We start from the raw sequence: 23,857 nt of genomic DNA, 5'->3' as shown, positions 1-23,857 counted from the left end.
TGACGACTGATTCTCTACTCTTTAACCTGGATGATTCTTGGATACCTGTGAAAAGCACTTGATTCATCTGGGAAGTGTTGGCTCAGTTGCCTGAGGAATTCTGAGAGCTTCATTTTTGGATGGCATTCATTCACTCCCACTGGTTATTAAGGCTGCTTTTAATCTTCCTCAGACAACTTGCCTCTCCTGTCAGTGGTTTGCCTTTAAAAAGTATGCCAGTACAACCTTGACTTGTGTGTAGACTAGAACTATTCAGAACACGTTTCCTCTGGAAAATCCAGGAGTACCCATTAATTATATAGCCAGCTCATTAAGTTGGACAATATAGCAAAGACTGAAACAAAGAGAATTTTGTAAGGTATTTATACAGAGCAGTACAATTTCAAAGAGGACATCATACTAACTGTTAGGTGCCTTTTGGAAACTGCTCTGCTTCAGCATCTTCATTTGTGGAAAATGAACAGGTAGCGTGGATACGTTCAACAGAGCAGTTGATGCTTTTCCAAATTAAGAAAGAGGAAGGTGGTCTTAGCAATATAAAGAATTACAAATGTTCGTTACAGTGTCTTTTTGCATTTTTTTGCATTGAATTGGGCTGCTACAGCTAGGTCCAAACTGTGTTTAAAATAAATTTTAAAAACGCAAAACTTCTTGTGAATTGTATTAGCTTTGAATGTGAGCTGCATGAACACTGGGAGTTAAAGTAATGTTGTTTCAAAATTATACAGTTGTATCTCTCTGTGTGTGATGTTGGCTGTTGAACAAGTACTGCTTTTTCCACAATACTTATAATCAATAATTGTGGGCATTGCTCAGGCACGTGGAACAGTCTTACTTTTCTGAACTGATCCAGGGTGTTAAAAGAGGGCTAACTGAGCCCTGCTTTGTTGCTTAGATTACTTTTTTGTTTATATTATGCAACATAAGGCTTAATTTACTAGAGAGCAACTCTTCTGACTTAAATGGGTTGAATGTGGATATGAAATTGGCTGTGTGGTGGATAATCACTTTAACTGTGTAGCTGATTTTACCTCTGAATGAGGAGAGCAGTTGTAGGGTTAGAGTGTTCAGCCAAGCCCATGATTCTGCTGCTGACAGCTCTGCCAGTTTGAGTTGTCAGCTGTACAGTGCTTCATGCCCTTAACTAAAAATCAAGGCTGAACATGGAGCTCAAACCTTTTCCTGATGCTTACGCTGGTTAATTCACTTGCATCCCTGACTGTTGTGTCTGAAGATAAGTTGGTTATGGTTTAGGATATCTCCTTTTTTTTTTTTTCATCATAATGTTCCAAAAAAGCATTAAAGTTTCTTTTCCTGTTGTGATAAACGTGTCTCTTACAGCATAGTTACTGAAATGCATTTGTAAATAGCTCATGCTATTTTAGTCCACTGTGGCATTCCATGACCCATGAAGTCAGATGTGGAATTAGTCTTTAATACATAACCACACAGTAGTTAAATTTTCCTGGGGTGTTAGGTGTTTTTTTTTCCCCCAAATGTCACCTTCTCTGTGCTCTTTCTTCAGAAGACTGAAAAATACAGTGGATATACATGCCTCTGCAGTTCATGCAGTTGCATTGCAATGTTGTCATTGCACATTAAGGTTGCACTTGCTCTGAAAGAGAACCATATCTAAGGGGGTGTTGATTTGTTGTGCGTGTATGTGAGTTGGTGTGTGAGCAAAAACCTTGGGCTTAACAGTGGGCATCTGCCCATGTCCTCCTGGGAAGCCCAGTGCTGTGCTAATAGGGATGACCCGAAAATAAAATCTAGAATGAATGTTGCCTTAAGGGCAGAAGCATTAGTCAAGCAGTGAAATAGCAACTACTAATCCTTTCAAGCGTGTGCTTTACCATATAAAAATACATACATTGTACATGTGTCTGTTGCAGAGGTTGTTATTCCAAAAGGCCTTCAATTCTCAGCAGTTAGTACATATTACTGTTATCAATCTGTTTCAACTACACCACCTGCGAGACTTCAGCAATGAAACAGAGCAGCACAGCTACAGCCAGGATGAGCAGCTCTGCTGGACACAGTTACTGGCTCTCTTCAGTAAGTACGAAAAGTAATGGAATTCATTAGTAATTTGCTGTCAGGATCTAGCTTAATGGTGATGTAAGTGATGAGAATAGATGTTAAGGGAGAAAGTTGAGAGAAGATGGTTGTGCAGGATCGTTTATGTCTAGCAGTGCTGACTAACACTGGATTTATGTGCCCTGGGCTTACTCTGAAGCCTTACAGAACTCTGCATCTTTTTCCTGGTTCTGAAGGAACACTTTAACTTGGGTGCAAAGTTGGATCCGACTTGGTGGGGCTGCTCTGCAGTTGGCTGCAATGTGGTTTGAGTTGCTTTGAATGGAGCTAGTTCTGATTCAACAGGACTGAAGTTGAAGCTGACTGAACTAGCACCTCAACTGCTTCTGTGCTCTTGATAATATCGACTAGGAGATAAGTGGGAGTGCAGAGCATTTTAGACTCTAGCTGCATAATGCTGATTTGCTTAACTTGATCCGGCCCGTGAGCTGCTTGGCCTTGTCTGTAAACACCTAAATTTCTGAATAGCTGAATTTCTCCAGGTTCCAGCCTGGCATTGATTCTGAAAGCACCATGGTCACACTGGTGTGGTTACTGTTCGTCAGCTTGTGTGCGCTAATGGGTCTGAGCTGGGTGGCTGCCTGCAGAGCTAGTTCTGGTGGATTTGTGTGCTTGCTGACCTGGGAAAGCGGATAAAATGCAGATAGATGGTTGAGTTGATAATTTCTAATAAATAAATGAATGAATATTTTTGTAATGGGCTTGTCTCACCGGATTTTGTTAACTTACCAAAATGATTTGCCATGACACATAGAAGGAGGGGGGGGGAGAAAACACCAAGATTCTGCTTCATGGTAGAAAACTCTGTATTGAAAAAAAGGCGTTCTGATCTGCTGGTGGATTTTTTTAAGATTAAGTAATTGGGCTGCTTTGTTCTAAAGAACTAGCTCTTAAAAATAGTGTTTTATGGGTGGGATGCGTTTGGTTAGGTTATTTGGTCAACTTTAAAGTGTCATTCCCTCATCCTTTGGGGGTTTTTTTGTTTGTTTTTTTCTGCTCTGTTTCTAGTGTCCTTTCTGGGAGTTCTGTGCAAGTGTCCTTTACAAAATGACTACCAGGAGGACTCTGGGGCTGCATATCCTCTTCCAGCTGTGAAGGTTTCAATGGACTGGCTGAAACTTAGGCCCAGTGTTTTCCAGGAGGCAGTGGTTGATGAAAGACGGTAGTGAGTGTTAATCTTTCTTTTGATACATTTGATTGCATAAAGTAATAATACCTGGTGATCCACAAATTAGTAATGGGAAAAGTGATTGTATAACTCATTATTACAGACATCAAAATGATAAGAGAATGTATGTGCTAAAAAGTTCATAAAACAAAATGTGAGACTTGTGAGCTACATGAACAAACTCACTGTTTTAATTGGCTTTAGGTTTGCATGTAACTTTTTTTAAGATCAGAGGGATCTACTTTATAATGTCTGACTTGAGCAGAACTACTGAGTGTACCTTTAGTCTAATCTATTGTAATGATTTCTCAGATTTATTGAGGTAGGTGGCGGGATAGTACTTGCCTTAATTTCATGCATTAAGCCATCTCTTGGGCAGTGCTGGAATTCAGTTTTCTTGGCTCATCACCCAGGAATTAAATTGAATTTAGTAGAGGGGGTCTTTAAATGTCAGCACAGGCATTATTGTTCTGGACTGTTGCTCTGATTTTTCACTTCTGCTTCTAATCTCATAAATTTAGGCTTAAATAGTTCAAAACTCACCAACTTTTTTATAGCCTATTAACTCTTCATAAATTACAGTAATTCAATAAAGTGTTTCTGACCTGTAAGGTGTTTCTTCAAATCAGAGTGACTGTTAGTGACACAGGTGGATGAGTGTTTTTCCTAGGGTGGCCACTTTAAGGAAAACAGTGTGAAAACAGCTTGCTTAGCTGATGTTGTGCAATATGCCACAGTGGTTTCAGCTCTGTCTTGGCAGTGTGTGCTGTAAGATGCGATTCTAGCCAAGGGTCATATTTTCTGTACATTGATGTGTGGGGAGCAGGGGTCCCTACAACCTCAGTTTGCTAGACGAGTAATAAGACTCGCTCAGACGTGTGTAAAACCTAAAGCCCTGGAGCTTTGCAAACTTCAATTCCAGAGTTCCTGAAGGCAATATTAAGGAAAAATAAGAGTTCACAAATTGTTTTGAGATGGTAATATGTATTACTGTATGCATATTCTGAAGAAAGACTTTATACCAGTATTTTAATAGGAAAGATTGATAATGCTAGGTGTAAAGTCATTGCAGAAAGGAGATGCAGGCAGTACTTTATGGAGTATCAAAATGAATAATCAGGTTTGAATATAAATTTTGAGTTAGCCAGAGTAGGTCCTTCTGCCCATAAAACTATCAGGCTCTCTTTAAAGAACATGTCTGTTTTTTAAATCTGTGGTGTGATAACATGATGTTCTGAGGTACTTGTCATACAAAGGAGTTGTGAAGTGGGCAGCAAACAGCTGTAAAGTGCACAGCTGAACTTCAAATGGAAGTACTGCTAAGAATAGTCAAAATGGGCATTAGTTAGTAGCCATTACATTTGTTGGCTCTAAAATTTGAGATGACTGTCCATCTTTCCCATTATTTGTGAGGATGAGAGTTTTCTTTATATTTCTATTGGAAGATCCTAATGAAAGTCATTCTTTGCAGACTACACACATGCATGCCTTTGTCTGGTTTATATTGAAGAGTCTTCCTTATTCTGAATTTGTACTTGATTGTGCTCGTTGTTCAAGAAATAATCCTTATTCCTTTTTAAACTTTCAGTTGTCCCCACTCTATGCTTATCATTTTCCTGTAGATAATTGTACCCCAAACTGTACAAACTTCTGAAATAGGAAGGAAACGTGTTTACCTAGAAAAACAGATTAACCTGAAGGCAAGAACTGAGGACAGAAATGACTATATCAGTACTAGTGTGTGCTCTTTGGAAATGAGTTTTCCAAACCTGCCCTGTGGAAGCCACGTTAGGTCTAGGTTTTCACATGTGTCATGACATCACTCTTTAGAGATCTCTTATTATGAAATCTCATTATTTCAAACGTTGTACAGGAAGATTGCAGTTTACTGTGGGTTGCAACAGACTTGCACTCTCCCTTTTTTCCTCCTTCTGTTCCTTGTCAGTCATGGGAAGGAACTAATGCTTAGTTTAGTGTAGAGAATGAGCATAAACATCATGTTTCCAGTCCCTGCGGCAGTGCAGGAAAGTGGCTGACCTCAGGCTTTCAGGTGCACGTTCCATTCTCCAGTCCAGGTGCTGGATGGTGGCTGAAAGCCTTGCTGAGGGAGGACAGATTCATTTCACTAACACTGAGCACAGTGGGCACCTTCCTAAAATAGTTTTCTGTTGCCCCTGTGGACTTGGTGCCCATCACTAAAGCAGAAGGGTGCTTAGACTTTTGGGTTGGAGCTTTTAAAAAATAGGAGAAAGCAGCCTGTTGGTGGCAGTTAAATATTAACCACCTATGCAGTGATCACTGTGATTTTTTAAATTATTTGCTTCAGGGCCTTTTTAAAGAATTTCCAGTTATTGCTTGTACTGGTATTGCCAGTGCAAGGCAGGGAGACTGCCAGTTAGCATCTAGTTTAATGGTCTTACTCAATGCAACTGTTACTTAGATGTTCTTTTCTTTCTGGTAACTGTTTCAGTACTACAGTACTGTGTTAAAGTTTGCAGAACAGAAGTACTTATGTACAGCTGTATCTTAATAATTTGTTTTGCTTCCCAACTGATTAATTTACTGTGCCTTGAGACCAGTCAGCTTTGAATTGGACAAAATGAATTGCAAACAGGTGCTTTGAACATTTGCTCATGCAATAGGTTTGTCTAGTTAAATTCATAGCAGGTTTTCTGACTTGCTGGGTAATGAGCACTATGCTGCAAGAGCCTGGCTTCCTTTGTAACTTTAGATTGGCTTTTTAAAAACACTGCTTTTTTTTCAAGAAAGTGGTCTTTTTCCTGACACTTGAGAGAAACTTTACCTTTTCTTGGGAATCAGAGGATTCATAGGAGCTGTGGCTGTGTAACAGTTCAGTGTTTTCTTGGTGAATAGATTGCATGTTTTGTAGTTTTCACTTAGAGTTTGTCTGTCTTCTGATTTGTAGCATATGGCCCTGGCTGATTTCTCTTCTGAACAGCTTCCAGCCTCATGAGGAAGATCTATCCAGTAATAATGGTAAGTATAGTTCTAGTCTGTGCTGTAAAGAACTGGGAATGATGAATGTTTTTCCTGATGTTCTGGGGAGTTGCAGTTGAAGAGCAAATACGGGAGCAAGTTGTATTCTAGTATTAGTGCATATGAATACTTGCAAATGCTGCTTTCTCATGCTGAGCAGACTTTGCTCTACTTAATCACTGCTGAGCTCCTCAGATTGCAGGGTGGACCAGTACAATTGAGCATGTTCATAGAAGGCTCCACTGTGTGTAGTGACCTTGCTGAGGTATCTACTTATACTGTACTTAATGCTTTCATGCTTTCCTTACGCTCTTTACTGTCTATTTGCCAGCAACCCCACTTCCAGAAGAATTTGAGTTGCAAGGATTCTTGGCTCTGAGGCCTTCATTCAGGTGGGTGACGGTTGAAGGAAATGGTACTCTTGCTGATGTCACTACTTTGATAGACATTGACCTGTTCTCTACAGTATCTTATTTATGAATACTTACTACTGTATGGATTGACATAGGTATCTTTTCAAAACAACTATAATAGACAATGTAGTAAAACTGTAGGAAAGTCATGAGCTCATAATATTGCTCTTGACTTTTTTGTTTTTCTTCTGTAGTCTTCAGACTAATAAATTGAAAGGGAAAAATTTAAGAAGTGAGGAAGGGAATACTTTTACATGAAAACTGCTTGATGTGGTTTTACTTTGCTGTTTTTTACTGTTTTTAACTGTATCCCTGTACCTAACATCATGCACAAATGCTGACTAAATATTAGATGTATTCACTCATCTATTATTTTTGTGATTTTTTTACTATTACACAGATAAGCTTTTGACCTTTTGGTTTTTTTCAAAAAACACCACCAAACGTCTTTAATGTAGGTGCATCTTACCAGAAGAGAATTGCATCTGTAAGTCAGACATCTGTAACAGTGAAGTTTTGAGTAGTATCTGGTGAGATTTCACAGCTTATAGTAGAGTAATGCTGACCAGTTGTATTTCTGAAGAAATACGATGTTGCAGAGGGTAATTGTGTAGTTAATATTATTCCCTCTCCTATGTTAATACTAGGAACTTGGATTTTTCCAAAGGCCACCAGGCAATTACAGGAGATAAGGAAGGGCAGCAACGTCGGATACGGCAACAGCGTCTGATCTTCACAGGCAAATGGATCGCTGATAACCAGCCAAGGTAACTGCAAGTAGCTTCTCTGTGTTTCACTTGCTGCTGTAAGCTTAGGTAATGCAGGTGCCAGAGTTGAATGTTATTTTTCTCACTGTTCGACACAGCAATTAGATACAATGTGAATAAAAGATGCTGACAGCGCTAGTAACATGTTCTGTGGGTCAGCATGCCATTGCTTCATTGACTGATTATGATAAGGAATGTATTTGGAGTAATATACTTGCTTTTTGATTCCTTTCTTTTTCAGGTTGATTCAGTGTGAAAATGAGGTAGGAAAGCTGTTGTTTTTGACAGAAATCCCAGAACTATTACTAGAGGACCCTAGTGAAGCCAAAGAGAGTCTCGCCTTGCAGGAAACATCTGTTGCAGACCCACTATCTACAGATGGGAGCCCTGGACTCAAATCAGTTCTGTCCTCTGGCAGAAGCCTGAACAACAACTGTGATGCAGGAGAAAAACCAATGGTCACATTCAAAGAGAACATCAAGCCACGGGAAATTAACAGAGAGCAAGGGCGAATCTATCCCCCTAAAGATGTAGGTAGGGAAAGACGGGACTATAGCAAAGGAATAGTAGCCAATAAGAATGATGGAAAGAAGGACAACAATAAAAGAAAGAATGAGACCAAGAAGTGCGGCTTGGATAAGATGCAGGAAGCAGGAAAGCAGAACGTGGCAGTTCAGGTAAGCCTTTAGATCAAAGCGATACTGCGTCTTAGGCAGTACAATGTTTGTGTCAGGGTCGTCGCTGCTTGTATAGAGTACAGCAGAGTCAAGGTCTCACTGTGGGCCCTGCAGGTACAGCTAATGCACAAAAAACCAGAAACACATCTATCTCAAAGACCAGGTATTAGTGATCTTTGGGTCTCTGCCCTTTTCTTTGATGCTGTCTCAGTTTGTTGGGGAGGAAAAGGTAGGGAGCAATGAAAGGTGATTTTGCTATGTTAACTATCTTAAAAACAAACTTCTACCTGTTGTTCCATAAATTATTCAGGCTTCCAAGGCATTGCATGGCCAGGTCACAGTCATGCTCTTGGTCTCTTGTGAAGGAACTGGGTACTCTGCATTTTTGGTTCAGTTGACTTGTGCATATTCAAAAAATTGAACTCATCGCAAAACCACCCAGTTGTTTGTGTGGAGTAAGACTCTCCATACTGTGCGTGCAGTCAGGTGGCTCTCTGGAAGTACGGAAAGCCACACTGCACTTAAACTGTAATTCTGTGCTCAGACGCTTGCTCAAAATTTTTGGTTTTCATATCAGCTGCTCTTTTCTCAGTCACATTTTTGAGGCATGCTTTTTTTGCCCTATTTCTGTGAGCACTATGTACAAAAATGCTCACCTTATAAGTAGATAGTGAATTTACTGGTCTGACTTCCATTGAGTTATAGTAAATAGGGTGTAGAGTTTCAGGGTTGATCTGATCTATACCTGGATAGTTTGGCTGCATCTCAGTCATTCCCTGATGATGCCTGGAGGCATTTAGTGATAGTGATGGAGACTATTATTTCCCTAGAGAAACTGTTGTTAGTTCTTCGCAGTTCTTGTAAGTGGAAATCATTTCCTAATGCACTTCATCTCCCTTGCCTCTGTGTTAGCCTATTACTGCTTCCTCAAACAGGTCTGCAGAATAACTTAAGTCTTCCTCTTTGCAACTGTTCTGAAGGCCTGTGTAATTGAGGTCTTGTTTTCTCTAGGCTAGACAAACCAGCTCTTTCAGTGTTTCTGGCTTGTCATGTTAGGACCCCTGGATCATTCTTCTTGTTCTTCTCCTGGTTATTTGCTGTTAAACACCATCATTATGAAATGGAGGGTCTGAACTGGCAGTGTTGTTCAGTTGGTTTTGCAGGGGGGCCTACCAAGGGCTGTAAAGGGGAGTAGCCTACAGGAACCATGTGGCAATCGTTCATGAGTCACTGAACAAGAGTCTGGTATCTGGAAAGCAACTTAGGTAGGTGAGTTAGAATAGCAGGTTTCTTATTTATTTGTTGAACGTGTCTGGAATGTGGTTGCAGGCCTGAGCACAACTCCCAGTTTCAGTATTCGTGCCCCTGTCTTGCAAAATAAGGACTTGAGGCTGATCAAAACCAACAGATCTTCTGAGAAGTACGTGTAGTTTTCTGGATAGGGAAGTATTTTAATTCTAACCCAGCTGATTTATCAGAAATTTGCTTGTCTTAGTCTTAAGAGATAACAAACCCAGGAAAAACTTATTTCGAACCCAACTGTAGCGGAATCTGTTCTGATGTGGTTGGTCACTTCATCTCTTGTTGAATAGAAATTAATTTTTACTTTTTAGTTCCATCAGCTGTATTTGTTACGGCAACTATTACAATGAAATGCCTTTTGTTTTATATAGTTTGGTGGACTTATTTATCCAGACCTACTCCAGAAGATGGGGAAGGTTTGCTTTCCTCTGGCTGAGGAGAAACCAGTGTAGGTTTTGCACTGACTGGTGGTCTGTTAGTGCTCTGCTTTGGCCTTCCTTGATATTTCAAGCTTTTATCTTCTCCATAGCTCATTGCCTTCCAAAGCCTAAATGCTGCAAATGTTGCAGCTCCTACTTAGCAAAAATGTTAAGAATGTTATACAAAAGTAATTAATCCTGTTTCGCAGATAAGTTGAAAACTTCCACACTTAGACAGGATCATGAAAGCATGTCATAGGCTGAATCTCTGCTCTTTAGGGAAAATAATGTTACATGCCAAGGAAGGTTGCATGCAGAATTGCTCAAGGTATAACGTATTCTTAAGAGGCTGCTGTGATGAAATGGTGCTTCCCTCAAGCACCGTGTAGGAACCCTCAGGACCGCTGGGGGAGTAAATATTTTGTAGTATTGACACTTCTGAAGTGAGGTCAAGTAGAAGCAGGGAAGCAACTGAAACTTGTCTGTCTTGATTAATCAATGTTAGTTATCTAGCTTTTAAAAGTTGACTATAAATCCTGGGGGGGGAGGTGTGTTTTGTAAGCCACCTTTGGAAATGTGTCATAGCAGCTTTGAATTCATGATGTACTAGAGCTCATGTTTTAAAATCCCATGGCAGGAAGAGTGTCTTTGAATTCTCCAACATTGCTATAAAAGAATGCACAGCTCTCCGTATGAGTTATAAAAATGCTTGGCTCATTGTGGAGAAAAAAGAGACAGCACAATATAAGTTGAATATACAGAATGTGATGAAGGGTGAAGGTGGGCAGTGAACAGATGTGGCATGAGCAGGGGCTGCATCATTCATGGTGCTTAGCATCAGCCAGAACCTTGAGGTGGAGTTCCCTCCTGGCTTTTTCTAGCGGGAGATCAAAAATACACCCAAACCTCCCAGCCTTACAATCTGCTTTTTTAATTAAACACAAAAAATAAACTACATTCCCATAATGTCTAAGTGGGGAAATTCAGAATTATTTGAAAAACAACTTAAGAAAGTGTTTGAATGCATCTACCCCTTTACGACTGTGTTTTGGCAGAAAAGACCTGCCCTCTAACTCCTTTCAACTCAGCAGCATTAAATGTTGAAATAAACAGCGCACAGTTTTGTTTTGTTTGGTTTGGAGTTTTTTAATTTGGTCCGTGATAAAACCCTTTCTTTCAACCACCTTTGAGGCTTGGCATCAGATCTGCTCCTGGGCCCTTTCTGTATTGCCCGGGTTCCTTGCTTGCTGTCTTTTTCCTGCCTGCTCCATCTTGCATTCCAGGCAGTTCTGCCGAGCTGAACAGAAAGGGAAAGTAGTCTTCCCCTCTGTCTTCCTCTCCAGGAAGACCCAGACTGCAGCAGACTCAGAATCAGGTAAACATTACATTACATTCTTCTCTCTGCCTTTAACTGGTGCAGCTCTTTTTAACAGAACATACAGCAGTTACACAGTAAACTGAAAGAGGTTAAGCACTTCTGCTATTTGTCTTGTATGCTCTTGGTCAAAAGAATTTCATAGTATGCAGGAGTTTATGCATATACGTCGCTGTATGGATTAGGCTGAAAGAGTTCCCTAGGAAGAATGTGGCAGTGTTTGTTTTTTAAGGTGCTGCAGGTAAGTAGCATGTGTTAGGTTGAAGCAGTGCCCTAGGAGAAGCATAATAGCATCTGCACTTTTTGTTTTGTTTTTAGGGCACTGCAGGTGAGCAGCATGGTAAGTTCTTTGTATGGTCTGAGGATATTATGATGTCTGCTTCCCACTCTCTTGCTAGAGAAGGAGCCTGTTGCAGTCTTCTGGGTAGCTATCCTTAGAGTGCTTTTGTGAGGCAAGGAATGCCTGAGGACAAGCTGAGGTCAGTGAGGAGGGAACTGTGTTCCTGTGTTCCAAACCTCTCCCAGTTGCTTAGGGAAAAGAAAATAATCTCTCAGACAATCTGGGAGTTCATTTTTTGGCTTGAGACGTGATGTGGGTAATTACAGGAAAAGTTACCTAATTTCTTCTTTCTTTTGTATTAGGTGAAATCCCAGACAGAGATGAGGAAGACTCCAGTGTCTGAAGCCAGGAAAACACCTGTAACTCAGACTCCAAGTCAGGCCAGCAGTTCTCAGTTCATCCCCATTCATCACCCAGGAGCCTTCCCTCCCCTTCCTAGCCGGCCCGGTAATTTGCATTCTTTTGAAGTGTGATTTACTGTTGACTGCAAAGCAAATCCTGTATTAGTGGTTGTTACAGCCTCTGAAGGTAGGAGCTGTTTTAATGAGCGTAAATTCTCACATTGATAATCTTACAAAGTAGTAAAGAAGGGGCATAGCAGAGCTGGAATGAGGTAAATAAGATTCCTTATGCTTTGGAATCAAGGTATGTCATGAAATCTGCCACCTTTTTGGTTAGTGGGTGTGAGATCAAGGAACTTAACAGTAGGCTGTTTCTGAATTTAGTCCAAACATGACAAAGTCTTCTGCTAGCTCAGGAGGAAGTATTCTCTGTGCATAGGACTCCATTACAAAAGATCAATCACACTGCTTTCTTCTTTAAAGCTCAGTTTCTTTTGTAGTGGTGCTCGTGTTTCAAGCTGTAATTTGTGTGTTCTCATTTGCTGTTGCTGCCACGTTGCGTGTTCCCATTTTGTTGTGGAGTGTTCCTGTCATACCTTGCTGTCCACGTTTGTTCAGAAAATAGCTGGAAGCTTTATCTTCCCTGCAGCTGTTAGGTGTAGTTGCTTAATATAAGACAAAGGGACATCTTCCCTGTCCCAAAGTCAGCATAAAATCTGGCCTGTGAGACGCAGAATTAAAGCTTGCCTTCCAAACCCAGCTTTTCTACAAGAAAGAATCTTGATCTTGTGGATATGAGGATTTGTTTGCTTACCATCTGTCTCTATCTAAATTGATTCTGAGACTGGTGATCCTCTGGTAGGAGGCAGTAGACTTACTGATTGCTTCTGTCCATTGCTGCAGAAGCTTAGTCCCCAAAAATGCATGTTTGAGGGGGAGGGAACTTTGGGGGTAAAGCATCAAAACCCCAGAATGGTGAAGGAAAAAGATAGCAAGGGAAAAAAAAGGAGGTTGGGGGGTGTGTGTCTGGAAGCATATGACTCTCCCAGATACTGCCCTGGCTGACTGTTGTCAGTGCCTGGAATATTGTAAGAAAGCTCAAGAACAAACTCTGAATAACCCTTTGATCACAGCTATGTATGTGCATGCAGAGGTGAGACGTTATGGGGCATGTATACAAACTGTACTTCGTGTTTTCTGTCCTCATGGTCTAAATGAGCAAAATAGGAAAAAATACACAACCAGCCAACACCAAAAACCCACACTAAATGTTTTCTTGAGGGAGCTACCTGCTCTGCCAAATTTTGATTAAAGGTGTATTTTTATCTTTGCCAGGGTTTCCACCTCCAACCTACGTTGTCCCCCCTCCTGTGGCTTTCTCCATGAGCACGGGGTACACCTTCCCAGGTGGCGTTTCTGTCCCAGGAACCTTCCTCCAGCCCACAGCTCACTCGCCTGCAGGAAACCAGGTGCAAGGTGGGAAACAGTCCCACATTCCTTACAGCCAGCAACGGCCCTCTGGACCAGGGCCAATGACCCAGGGACCTCAGCAAACACCACCTCCTTCCCAGCAACCCCTCTCATCTTTACCAGCTCAGGCAACAGCACAGTCTGCAAGCCAGTTACAGGTCCAAGCTCTGGCCCAGCAACAGCAGCAACAGTCCCCTACAAAAGCTGTGCAGGGCCTGGGGAAGAGCCCGCCACACCACTCCGGATTCCAGCAGGTAAACTTGACTAATGCAATGTGCTAAACTTAATTTAAAAATAAATGGCAACATTCAAGACTTAGGTTCCTGGGTTGCTGTTTCAAAACCATCGTTAAAGACTTTAGTGTGGAATTTCGATCTGTGAACTTCTGGGCAAATTTGAAAAAGCGCTGAAGTTTAGTGGGTATGAACGTACAATTCTGTAACTGAGAGGGAGGTATGGGAACTGGAATGGGAAAGTGGTCATCTGTTTTCTGTGTGTTTCTGTTTATAGACAAGGTATGAAGGTGATATTTCTGATCAGGTATTTCTATCTTGGGCCTTTCTAGTATCATTGTGTGATTAATGAGGACTGACCGAGTCTGAACCTTCACCTGCGCTCTCCTTTTGGCTAACTGGGTTGCAGTGTCAGTTCCCTCACAGCTTATTTTATGCTTATACTGTGCAGGAGAAAATCTCCCTTCTGGCATGTCTGGACTTGATGGTGAGACCTTCCTGGTGTTCTGGGCAGCAAAATGCTGGCTCAGTACCTTAGTAAAGGTGTTTACAAGGTACTGGATTAGAGTAAGGATTATACTTGGCTGTTGGCATAAGGCTTGAATAGGGAGTATTAGATGCTTATTGAGACTGCATTTTGGTGAATAATTTAGCAAATCACAATGTTTGTGGAATGTCTGTCACAAGTGAGCCAGACTGACAGTTTGAGTGGAGTTAGGCATTCAGTTAACATTAATTGTTCCTACCCGCTGCTGAAATAATGTGTCTCTTCCTCAGTATCCGCAGACAGACTCATCAAAGCAGCTCTGGAACCCACCTCAAGTCCAAGGCTCACTGGGGAAGATCATACCCGTAAAGCAGTCCTACTACCTGCAGGCCCAGGACCCTCTAAAATTATTTGAACAGTCATTACAGCCTCCCGTGATGCAACAGCAACCTCTGGAGAAAAAAATGAAGCCTTTCCCAATGGAGCCATATAACCAGAACCCCTCAGAAGTCAAGGTGCCAGAATATTACTGGGACTCTTCCTATGGCATGGCTGACAATAGGGTGATGGCACAGCAGTCTAACATGGACCGCAGGGGAAAACGGCAAGGAGTCTTCCGCCCAGAGCAAGATGCTGTCTCCAGGATGACCTTTGAGGTAAAGATCCACGCTATAAGTGGTGAAAACGAACAAGGCTCTGATATTCCTGACAGCTCTAGGAGTTTGCCTGTTTCAGGAATGCCCTGTAGCCCTACATATGTCAGTGTGAGCTTTAGTAGGGAGCGGGGTATCAGTAAGTGGGATTCCAGCCAACAGTGATGAATTCTCCATTTTAGTTGGCTGTGTGTGGGATCCAGCTCTTGAAGATTTGGTTTCAAGTAGGTGTAAGTCTTGTTCAGTGTAGGTGTGACATTGATCTCTGCACTGTGTCTGTCAGGTCCAGAAACATGGCAGCTGATAGTTTTGGGGAAAATTCTTGTCTGGCAACTAACGAAAACCATAAAAGCTATCCAAATAGCTGCAGTTGAATTAGATGAACTCTTAACACCCATATAGTATCTTGAGTGTATTGAATGGCTGAGGCTGCAATAGTCAGATTGAGGCTGGAAATCGAGGATGGTAGGAGCAGTCTTGTCTTGGATTATTTTTTTTGTTTTTCCTGCAAATCACACCACACAGTGAGGGAGCTGAATGACTTCCTTAGGTCTTGGTTGCAATAATGGAATTCTTTGCTTCTGTGCATGCGGTTGTGCTTCATGCTGCTGCTTATAAACCTGCAATCTTTGTTACTTTTTAACAGTCCTGAAGTTGTCTGTGAGTGCTTTGGTGATGTTTATAAGGAAACTTAGAGGCCTCTTTAAACCTTTGGTCGGATGCGCCTCTGTAAATACACTCAGGATTTTCAGAAAGAAGGTCAGCTGAGATCACTTGGCTTATCCTTCAGAGAGAAAAGCCAGACAATATACAGAAGTCTGCCTCTACCGTGATGTCAGGTTGTGGTTTTTAGATGGAGATGGGATCAAAGCCTTGTTCTCATCTCTAAAAGGGAAACCTTGCCTTGGCGCAAGCGCAGTGCAGTACAGACAGAAGCTGCACCCATGATGCTTGTGTTTTAAGCATCCCTCACAAAAGTCAAGATGTCAAGTTTGACCAGCACTTCGCAGGGTTTTTTGCCTCAGTGTTCTGGTCAGTTGTACATTGGTGTAGCAGTTGGAAATATCTCTTGTGGGATTTGAACTCCACAAATAGAGGAGGGAAGAAGATGCAAACCTAACTTTACTTGAAACTGAAATTATTCACAGGTCAGTTACAGAAGAATAATTGTAAGATTTTGTGTTCCTTGTCCTTGAATGTGAAGCAGGTTCAGTATTTGGCGTAGATGCAATGGGAAGCACACACTCCGCTAATTAAAACTAGCTGCCCATCGTTTTGATGGTACGGTGCTCCTCCCAGGACAAATTAGGCTACGTGGCTAGTTATGTTTTCTGCTCAGCGTTTTCTCTCTGTGTACCTCGACACGCTTCTGCTGTACCACTTTCTCACCTTGCATTTCTGCATGCCACCTTCTGCCTTTCTCTTGCTAATTTTTTTTGTCCTGCTGTGGCTTAGCCTCTCCTTGCTGTCTCTTGCTGATCCCCTCTCCGCCTTCTGTTGTCTCACTGTGCTCATTTCTGTCACTAGGACCCCAAGAGCTCCCCTCTGCTTCCTCCGGACCTGTTAAAGAGTCTGGCTGCCTTGGAGGAGGAGGAAGAGCTGATTTTCTCTAATCCTCCTGATCTTTACCCAGCTCTGCTGGGGCCTCTCGCCTCTCTTCCTGGACGAAGCCTATTTGTATGTATTTGATGTAATACTGCTGCTTCTCACTCTTAACTGGCATCTCTTTCTTCTGTGAAATTATAAGAAATGTGAAACTCCTTTCTCTCCCTCATCCCTCCTGTCCACTTCCCTCCCTCATCCTTGAGCCTAGTCTTCAGGCGAGAGCTTAGACCAGCTGAAGGCCCACGGTATAGCTCTTGGGCCGAATCCAGGCCCAATTTGTTCAGAAATCAGAATAACAGTGGGTTTTTTGTAAGTGCAGTCTGCAGGAGAGATGTTGGTGCATCATTTAATGCACTCATTCTTCTGCAGTTGTATGGACTTAGTAATAAGGGCAAGGGGGAGCACAGATTCAGCTGTGGGAAGTCATCAGAACAAGTGTGGCTTATTATAATCTGCATATAAAAATTCCATAAAGGCAGGGCGAAGCTGCCCTACTAAATGCAGAAGAGATTGTAAAAGAGCAAGATGGCTTTGGAAGAAAATTGCAAGCAACTGGCTAAATAATCAGTAAGTCCAATAGTAATACAGTAATTTTTGACAGATTTTTTCCTACATTTATGTATTAAAACCTTTCTAGTTCAGTAGCTTGGAGGGTCTTAGAGCTGCTGAATTTGTAAACTGCCTCTGAAAATGCAGTACGCCTTTCTAGTATGGCTACAGGCATGTCCATTAAATACTACTATTTCAGATTAGTAGCAGTAACAAAGAAGAGTTACTTGTGACTCTACTTGAAATCTCTGATTAAGTCTATTCCTCAGTTATTTTACGTGCCATCCCAAGGAGCCAGTAGCAAAATAGACACCCATTTCTGTCTCATTAGATACCTTTGCTAAGAAACTAATAGCTGCTTCTTCAGCAGCTTCCTTTGAAGCTCCTACTGTTGCTGACTGCTGACAAATGGAAGGCAATTCTTCTCTGTGCAAGCTGTGTGGATATGCAGAGTGTGAATTTTGTCTGCCTTTTAAAATGTGCTTTCAAAGTAATGAGCTGTCACTGAAAATCTAACAAGCTAGGAGCTGCTTGCCAAGAAAATGAGGCTATTTGTATTAGGTTTGCAGGATAAAAGCAAAGATATTCAGATACTGAGACCATGTTAAAGAGAGAGGGATGTTAGTTCAGGTTGTGGTTGTTTGAACAATAAATGTAAAAACATCTGACATGCTGAGGTGGTATGAGTGCAAGAGGGCTTTTATTTGGAACAAGACTACAGCTTTCATTTTGGATCATGCACAGTTTTTCTTACGGCTTCGCTAATTCTATGGCTTGGTGATCCTCAGCCTAAATTTGTTGGTGTTCATTATCCAGCACCTGAGCCTTATAATTTTTCTTTGGTTTCTGTATTGATGATAACTGATCCCATTTCTTCCCTAAATAGGCTTGTTTTAGAGATGCTTTTTTTCACTGCTTAATCATAGTAAGAACTGAAGAGAAAGCTGAGAAATATTATGCTGGCAATAACAGCTGTATGAGAGGGTGTGGCATAGATGATGGAAAAGGTCATGGTCCATAATATCTTGATGTGGAACCCCAGGGAGAGTTTTAGGACCTCTGTTTTAAACGCTGGGCATTTTTTCCTTCTTCTCTACAGTCATTTATAATGAAAATGAGTGAGTGCTAAATGAAACTTGGACTGTTTAACCCAATTAAGAAATCACAGCACTTGGCTGCTCTTGCTGTCCAAGAATGTCTGTACAGCAGGGATGCACTCAAAACTGAAAAATACTCTGTCAGTAGCAACATACAGGAGTCTAATCGTGTTTGAAGGAGTCCTCTGATCACTGGGAAGGATCCTGTCTCATTTGTACAAAGTTTTACACAACCATAGGGGTTTTTGGCAGGAATCTCCCCTCTAGATGCATCAGAGTATTACACTTAGGATTTGAAAAGCTGTTCTGGCAGTGGGGGTTTGCCTGAGACTCTCAGCTGTTGTGATTGTTGGTTTTCAGATTTTAATTTAGATTTTAATTACAGTTAGTAGGGAAACTACTGATTTTCTGCATTTGTTAGTTTGTCCCCTCTGTCCTCCAGCGTGCTGGAGCTAAAATACTAAGAAGGTTTTAAATGTGACCAAAAACACCTTGGCAGTTTTTGGTAGCATACTTTCCTCCTGCTCACTACACTGAATGCTAACTGCTCTTTTTCCCCTTTTTGATTTCTGAAGAAGTCCCTGCTGGAAAAACCATCAGAATTGATGTCTCAGTCGTCGTCTTTCCTGTCCCTCAGTGGCTTTTCTCTTAATCAGGTAAGTGAGGACCAGAGTCTGCAGCCCTTTGCTGTTTGAGCTTACCATTAAACTAGGTAACATGGCAGAACTCTGGGGATAACCTTTAGTTCAAACCAATGGAAAACCTGAAAGAAATCTATATGGGTGCCTAATTGCAGTCTGTATCAGCAAGATTATCTCTGCCTTTATCAGTTGTCTTGTCAAATTCATCCTAGCTATAGTTCTGCAGACATACTGTTGAATCTTGCAGAGTTCATGGGTCCCTTGCTCTTAGCAGAATTGTGAAATTGACTGAAAAGGTGCATCTCAAAGTATTATGATGTGTAGGTTTTTATTTCCTGAGCAATGGATTGCCTGTTCTGTTCCAGAGAACTGAGCAGGGTCTTGGTACAATTTTTGTGAGTACTGGGAATTTAAAGATTTTGTGAAGGCTTTGCAGTCCAGTCAGGAGAAATCTGTCCTGACTCAGAATATGATGGACTTCATGTTAAATAAAATGGTCAAAGAAGAGGGGGCTGGGGAGTGAAAAATGAGTTAGGAAAATATTCTGATCTATAATTGTTTCCTTTGTACAGTCTCAGTGTTTGAAATAAATCCAATACCAAAACTCTTACATTCATGGTTTTTTACAGGAAAGATATCCAAATAACAGCATGTTCAATGAGGTATATGGGAAAAACATGAATACCAGCACAAAAACAGAGGTCACCCCTTCAGTTGCTCATCAGGAGACTTCACTATATTCTCTCTTTGAAGGGACTCCATGGTCTCCATCCCTTCCAGCCAGCTCAGGTAATCTTGGTATGGTTTTTCTTGTGTCTAGTGATTTAAGAGGATTTGAGTTAATTCTGAACCTACTGCAAGTTACATTTAACTGGAAATTAAAAAAATACCTGCTTGACAAGGTATCTGAAGGTTTCTCTTTGCTTTTTTTAATATATCTTCAGAAATATGAGGGGATTCTGTAATTAATATAGTGTAAGAACCTGGATTTTAATTGAAGTAGTTGAGCAGGATAAAAGTTGTAGGTGTTAAATCCTGAAGTCTTTAACTTAGATTCCTGACAAGCATTTGGGGGTAGGGCTTTAACTCAAGCATCCATATACTTTCAGTGTTGCTACTTCGGAAAAAGCAGGAAGAACTGGACTTCATAATGTAGATATTGGAAAGAGAAAGAAACTATATGACTGAATGGTGTGGTGGAAAATATGACAGTGGGTTTTTGGGTTTGGGGGGTTTTTTTTACTATTAAGCAGCCTACAAAGCAAACCAGCTTTTTCCCCAGTAATTATATTAAAGACATAAAACAAAACTATTATGTCATTATTTTATTCTCACTAAAAATCCAGAAGAGCGTGAGGGGAGGAATTAGTTGAATCTAAGTAATGAGTGGATTTTAAATGACATCTGCACTGGATGAGATTTTTGGTTGCACTGAAACTTTTGCAACGAACCAGGAATAACCATTTGTGGGAGAAATGGAAGGAGTTGCAAAGCACTTTTATTCTAGCAGGATTTATGGCTCACGTGGTTTCAGCTTTCTCTCCCTTCACCTCTTCATTCAAGACTGCATAGTCTCCTGCCACTCTGCTATACTGTGTTGTTTTCAGGCATCATTTTCTCCTGCCTGCAGATAAGCTTTTCCATGCTTGCTCTCCTCTCTTGCTCAGTATTGGGTTCTGGTCTGAATTGCTTTTAAGACTCATAGAAGCATAAACATTCACAGGCTTGGGAGTTTGAGCTGTAAACTTGCAAACTCCTCAAGGTCTAATGTCTTTTTTTTAAATTGGTTTGTCAAGCTTAGAGACAGGTATTTTTTTCAGTTTGAGAAAAGTTCTTCAAGAAACATGGGGAAAACTCACTTTGGCTAGCCAGCCCTTTTGAGGTTTCCTGGTTTTTGATTTTTCTGGTAAGCACATGTATTCATTAAACACAGTCATTCTGTTCTTATATGCACAAAAATTTTCACTCAAAACTTAGGAATTTGCATTATGCTGGTGTAATGGAGGGAATAAAAACTGACCTTCAGTATTGGAGAAAACTGGGTGATGGCTGTATTTGCAGCAGCACTAAGAAATTCAAAATCAGGAAGCTCCTGCTGTTTCTGTTGACCTTTTTCCTCTTGCCTTGTAATCACTAGATCATTCGACACCAGCCAGCCAGTCTCCTCACTCCTCCAACCCTAGCAGCTTGCCAAGCTCCCCTCCAACCCATAACCACAATTCTGTTCCCTTCTCCAACTTCGGACCTATTGGGACTCCAGACAACAGAGACAGGAGAGTTGCAGACCGCTGGAAAACAGATAAGCCAGGCAAGTGCTGGGTTCCAGGCTTGCGTGAAGCCAGCTGACAGTTTTGTTTTGCAGTGGTTTCCTTTGAACTTGTCTTTCTCCCGTTTTAGCAATAGGAGGGTTTGGTCTGGACTATCTCCCAGCAACATCGTCATCTTCAGAGAGCAGCTGGCACCAGTCCAGTGCTCCCAGTGGCACCTGGGCAGCGCAAGGCCCTCCCGCTATGGAGGACTCCTCAGCTGTGCTTATGGAGAGCCTGAAGGTATGCTTGACTGAAACTGTGCTCAGGAATGCTCAGGGTGCTTGTCTATGGGGCCAGAAGATCCAGTGATGGGTGTTAGCCTATTGCAGGTGTCAGAGTTCAGTGTCAGAAACCAAAGGCTTTTTCTGCAGATTGACCTATGCAGGCAATGTGGGAGGTGTGACCAGTGCTGGAAGATGTCACAGTTTTCCAGTTCTTGCTGTTCTAGGATATGTTCTAGAACGAGATCAGGATGGCAGAACTGGAAGAAATTACAACATTTGCTTTGACTAGTCTCAAATTAGTAATTGTTAATGTGGGATGAATATTTATGGTAATGAGGATTCTGGAGGAGGATGAGCTTCTTCCAGGGAGCCTCTTTTTAGAAAGCTTTCTTTGAAGTCTGGATAACTTTCATGATAAGCCAGGTATGAGTGATAAAGAGGGAGAATATAGAAAACCATCTCCACTTTCTCATCTGTAAGAGGGGGCTGTCTAACGCAAGGAGGTGCTAGTGTTGGCTGTTTGTTTTTAGTCCATCTGGTCCAGTTCCATGATGCATCCTGGACCCTCAGCCCTGGAGCAGCTGTTAATGCAGCAGAAGCAGAAGCAGCAACGCGGACAAGGCACCATGAACCCGCCGCATTGAGACAGAGGTGGCAACCCTTGCAAACGAAGGCTCCATAAACCATGGCATGTTGGGTTTGCAGGACTGGCCCACACAGTCCTGTGCAGGTGGCAGCCCTCTCTTCTGTTCCTTGCTGTCAGGAGGGCGTAAGTGCTCCACCAACCCACTGAGTGTGCACAAAATGTCTGCAGTGCAAGAAAACAACATCAGGAACTCTCCCATCCCTGGGCCCTTTGGAGGGAGAGAGGAACTGCTGTTTGTCTCACTCAGTAACCTGATATCACCGCCTCTCACCTTCTCCATCGTGCATGTCCCCAGCCACATGGGAAGTAAAAGCTGAGAATGAAGGGCAGATGGGAGAAGCCAATGAGAACTTCTCAATCCTTTTCCTCTCTTTGGGGAGATAAAATAGGAATCCATTAATGATTGCTTTGCTGACTGAGAATGTAGTTGAAATTACTCCTAAACATCTTTATTACTATCTCAGTAGTAAGATCACACTGAATTCTTCCGTACACAGACGTGCTTCGTAGTCAGTGTGTAGCAATGAAAGCCCCAGTTGCTGCTCTGGTCAGAGGTGGTTGGTGGCAAGGTGGGGCTCTATCTCCTGGGCTAGCAAAGGAGTTTCATGAAGGAGAGTCTGGCACTTGGCACCACTTCACCTTTCACCCAAAGGCTTTGGCCAGCCCATGGGTGGGTTAGAGACTCCAGCATGAAATGCCCTCCTCTCAGCAGGTGTTTGAGCTATAATTGGTGACGTGGGGCATTGCAGCACTCTGCTGGACAAGCAAGTTAACTGCTATGGGGTTTTAAATTAATGTTTGATTCCTGTACATTTTACTGTAGCATAGTGGCTAGCCCCACAAAGGGCAAGCTAGTCTGTGCATTCACAGCCTGACTCATTTTAATAGGTAGGTAGAAAGCTTTCAGTGGTTTTTGTTTGGGGTTTTTTTTTCTTTCTCTCTCCATCCTCCTATCTTTGCTGGATGCTAGTAGTTTCATTACCAATGTGCAACATCTTGCAGAAAATAGTCAGGGGTCCAGCAGGGCTGGGTAAAGCCGACAGTCAGCGTGGACAGTGCGGAATGTACGCACCCCCGCAGGCACGCATCAGCTCTGCAGAAACCTGTCCCCCCCATCCCCCCCGCCCCCAGCTGCAGCCCCAAACTTTCAGTTCCAGAATGAAATTCAAGGCACCCGTGGACACACGTGTGTAACCCACACACGGAAGAAAGCATAGTGCTGTTCATAGATGAAAAGGTGCAGAAGGGAAAAGGAAAATGTTTTATTTGCTATTTATTAGGGGGAAGGAAGACTGGAAGCTTCGTTAAAGAAAAGGACAGCATTTTTGTTAGGTTTCCCAGGGAAGTTACGGAAACAATCTCAACGTCCATTTGCTGTGTTTAGCAGTAGGGGTTTGTGTGATGATTCAGGATCTCTGAGCTGAAAGTCAGCTGCAGAGCAAAGCACATGCAGAAGCCGAAGTGACACTGGAGTCTGGGCAGCCCCAAAAAATACAAAAAGGGAAGACGGAGGAGAAACGATACCCCTCTTGGGGTATGAGCAGCTCCCCCACGATCTCCACCTTAGCAACATCACTGTTCTTCGTTGCATTTCAAAGCTGTATTTCCTTTAAAAAGTCCAAAAAGTGAAGTTCCCACCCAGTGGTAACGTGAACCAAACCTCTCTGTACTTCCCTCCAGCCCTCCTGGTTTGTGTATCGAGCTGTGCACCCAGGCAGCTGCGACATTCCAGTGTTTGAACCGTCACTGACTCTTGCACCCTAGACGAGCTAACCAGGTTCGCCATCTCACTCCCGGCAGTGCCAGGGTCCCAGCCGCACCGTTCCACTTGTGCATGAGCATCCAGCCTCGGGAATGTGTCCGACTCTTGGCTGGGACTCCCCTCCTGCCCTCCGATGCCTGGGGGAGCGAGGGAAGGGGCCCCCAACAGAAACTGGTTTGTGTCGTAAGCTTTTTTTGTGTTTATTGTCTGTCTGTGCAAGAACTGCAGCTGCTGAAATCAGCTTTGCCTTTAATTAAACCATGTTCTCTCCACCCAGGTCTGTGT

At 42.2% G+C, this 23,857-nt stretch overlaps 1 protein-coding gene across 2 annotated transcripts in view; it reads left to right on the top strand.

The window, feature by feature from the left end:
* The window catches only part of SMG7 (SMG7 nonsense mediated mRNA decay factor), a 54,605-nt gene extending 31,640 nt beyond the window's left edge, over positions 1-22,965 (top strand). Inside the window, exons 9-24 of one of the 2 annotated variants that reach the window (XM_049807494.1) lie at positions 1,893-2,055; positions 3,106-3,262; positions 6,192-6,262; positions 6,594-6,654; positions 7,323-7,442; positions 7,684-8,119; positions 11,858-12,002; positions 13,232-13,372; positions 13,490-13,620; positions 14,377-14,742; positions 16,267-16,416; positions 18,566-18,646; positions 19,261-19,420; positions 20,769-20,939; positions 21,029-21,180; positions 21,695-22,965. In XM_049807494.1, coding sequence (XP_049663451.1) covers positions 1,893-2,055; positions 3,106-3,262; positions 6,192-6,262; positions 6,594-6,654; positions 7,323-7,442; positions 7,684-8,119; positions 11,858-12,002; positions 13,232-13,372; positions 13,490-13,620; positions 14,377-14,742; positions 16,267-16,416; positions 18,566-18,646; positions 19,261-19,420; positions 20,769-20,939; positions 21,029-21,180; positions 21,695-21,808 — 2,619 coding nt within the window. In that variant the 3' untranslated portion in view covers positions 21,809-22,965. Of the gene's footprint in view, positions 1-1,892; positions 2,056-3,105; positions 3,263-6,191; positions 6,263-6,593; positions 6,655-7,322; positions 7,443-7,683; positions 8,120-11,857; positions 12,003-13,231; positions 13,621-14,376; positions 14,743-16,266; positions 16,417-18,565; positions 18,647-19,260; positions 19,421-20,768; positions 20,940-21,028; positions 21,181-21,694 lie in introns of both variants that reach the window. The other variant, XM_049807496.1, reaches the window with a different exon arrangement.
* Positions 22,966-23,857: the final 892 nt, after the last annotated feature.

This window comes from Accipiter gentilis, chromosome 8, assembly GCF_929443795.1.
Source record: "Accipiter gentilis chromosome 8, bAccGen1.1, whole genome shotgun sequence".
Taxonomy (NCBI): Eukaryota; Metazoa; Chordata; class Aves; order Accipitriformes; family Accipitridae; genus Astur; species Astur gentilis.
This window is presented reverse-complemented; position numbering and strand designations above follow the sequence as displayed.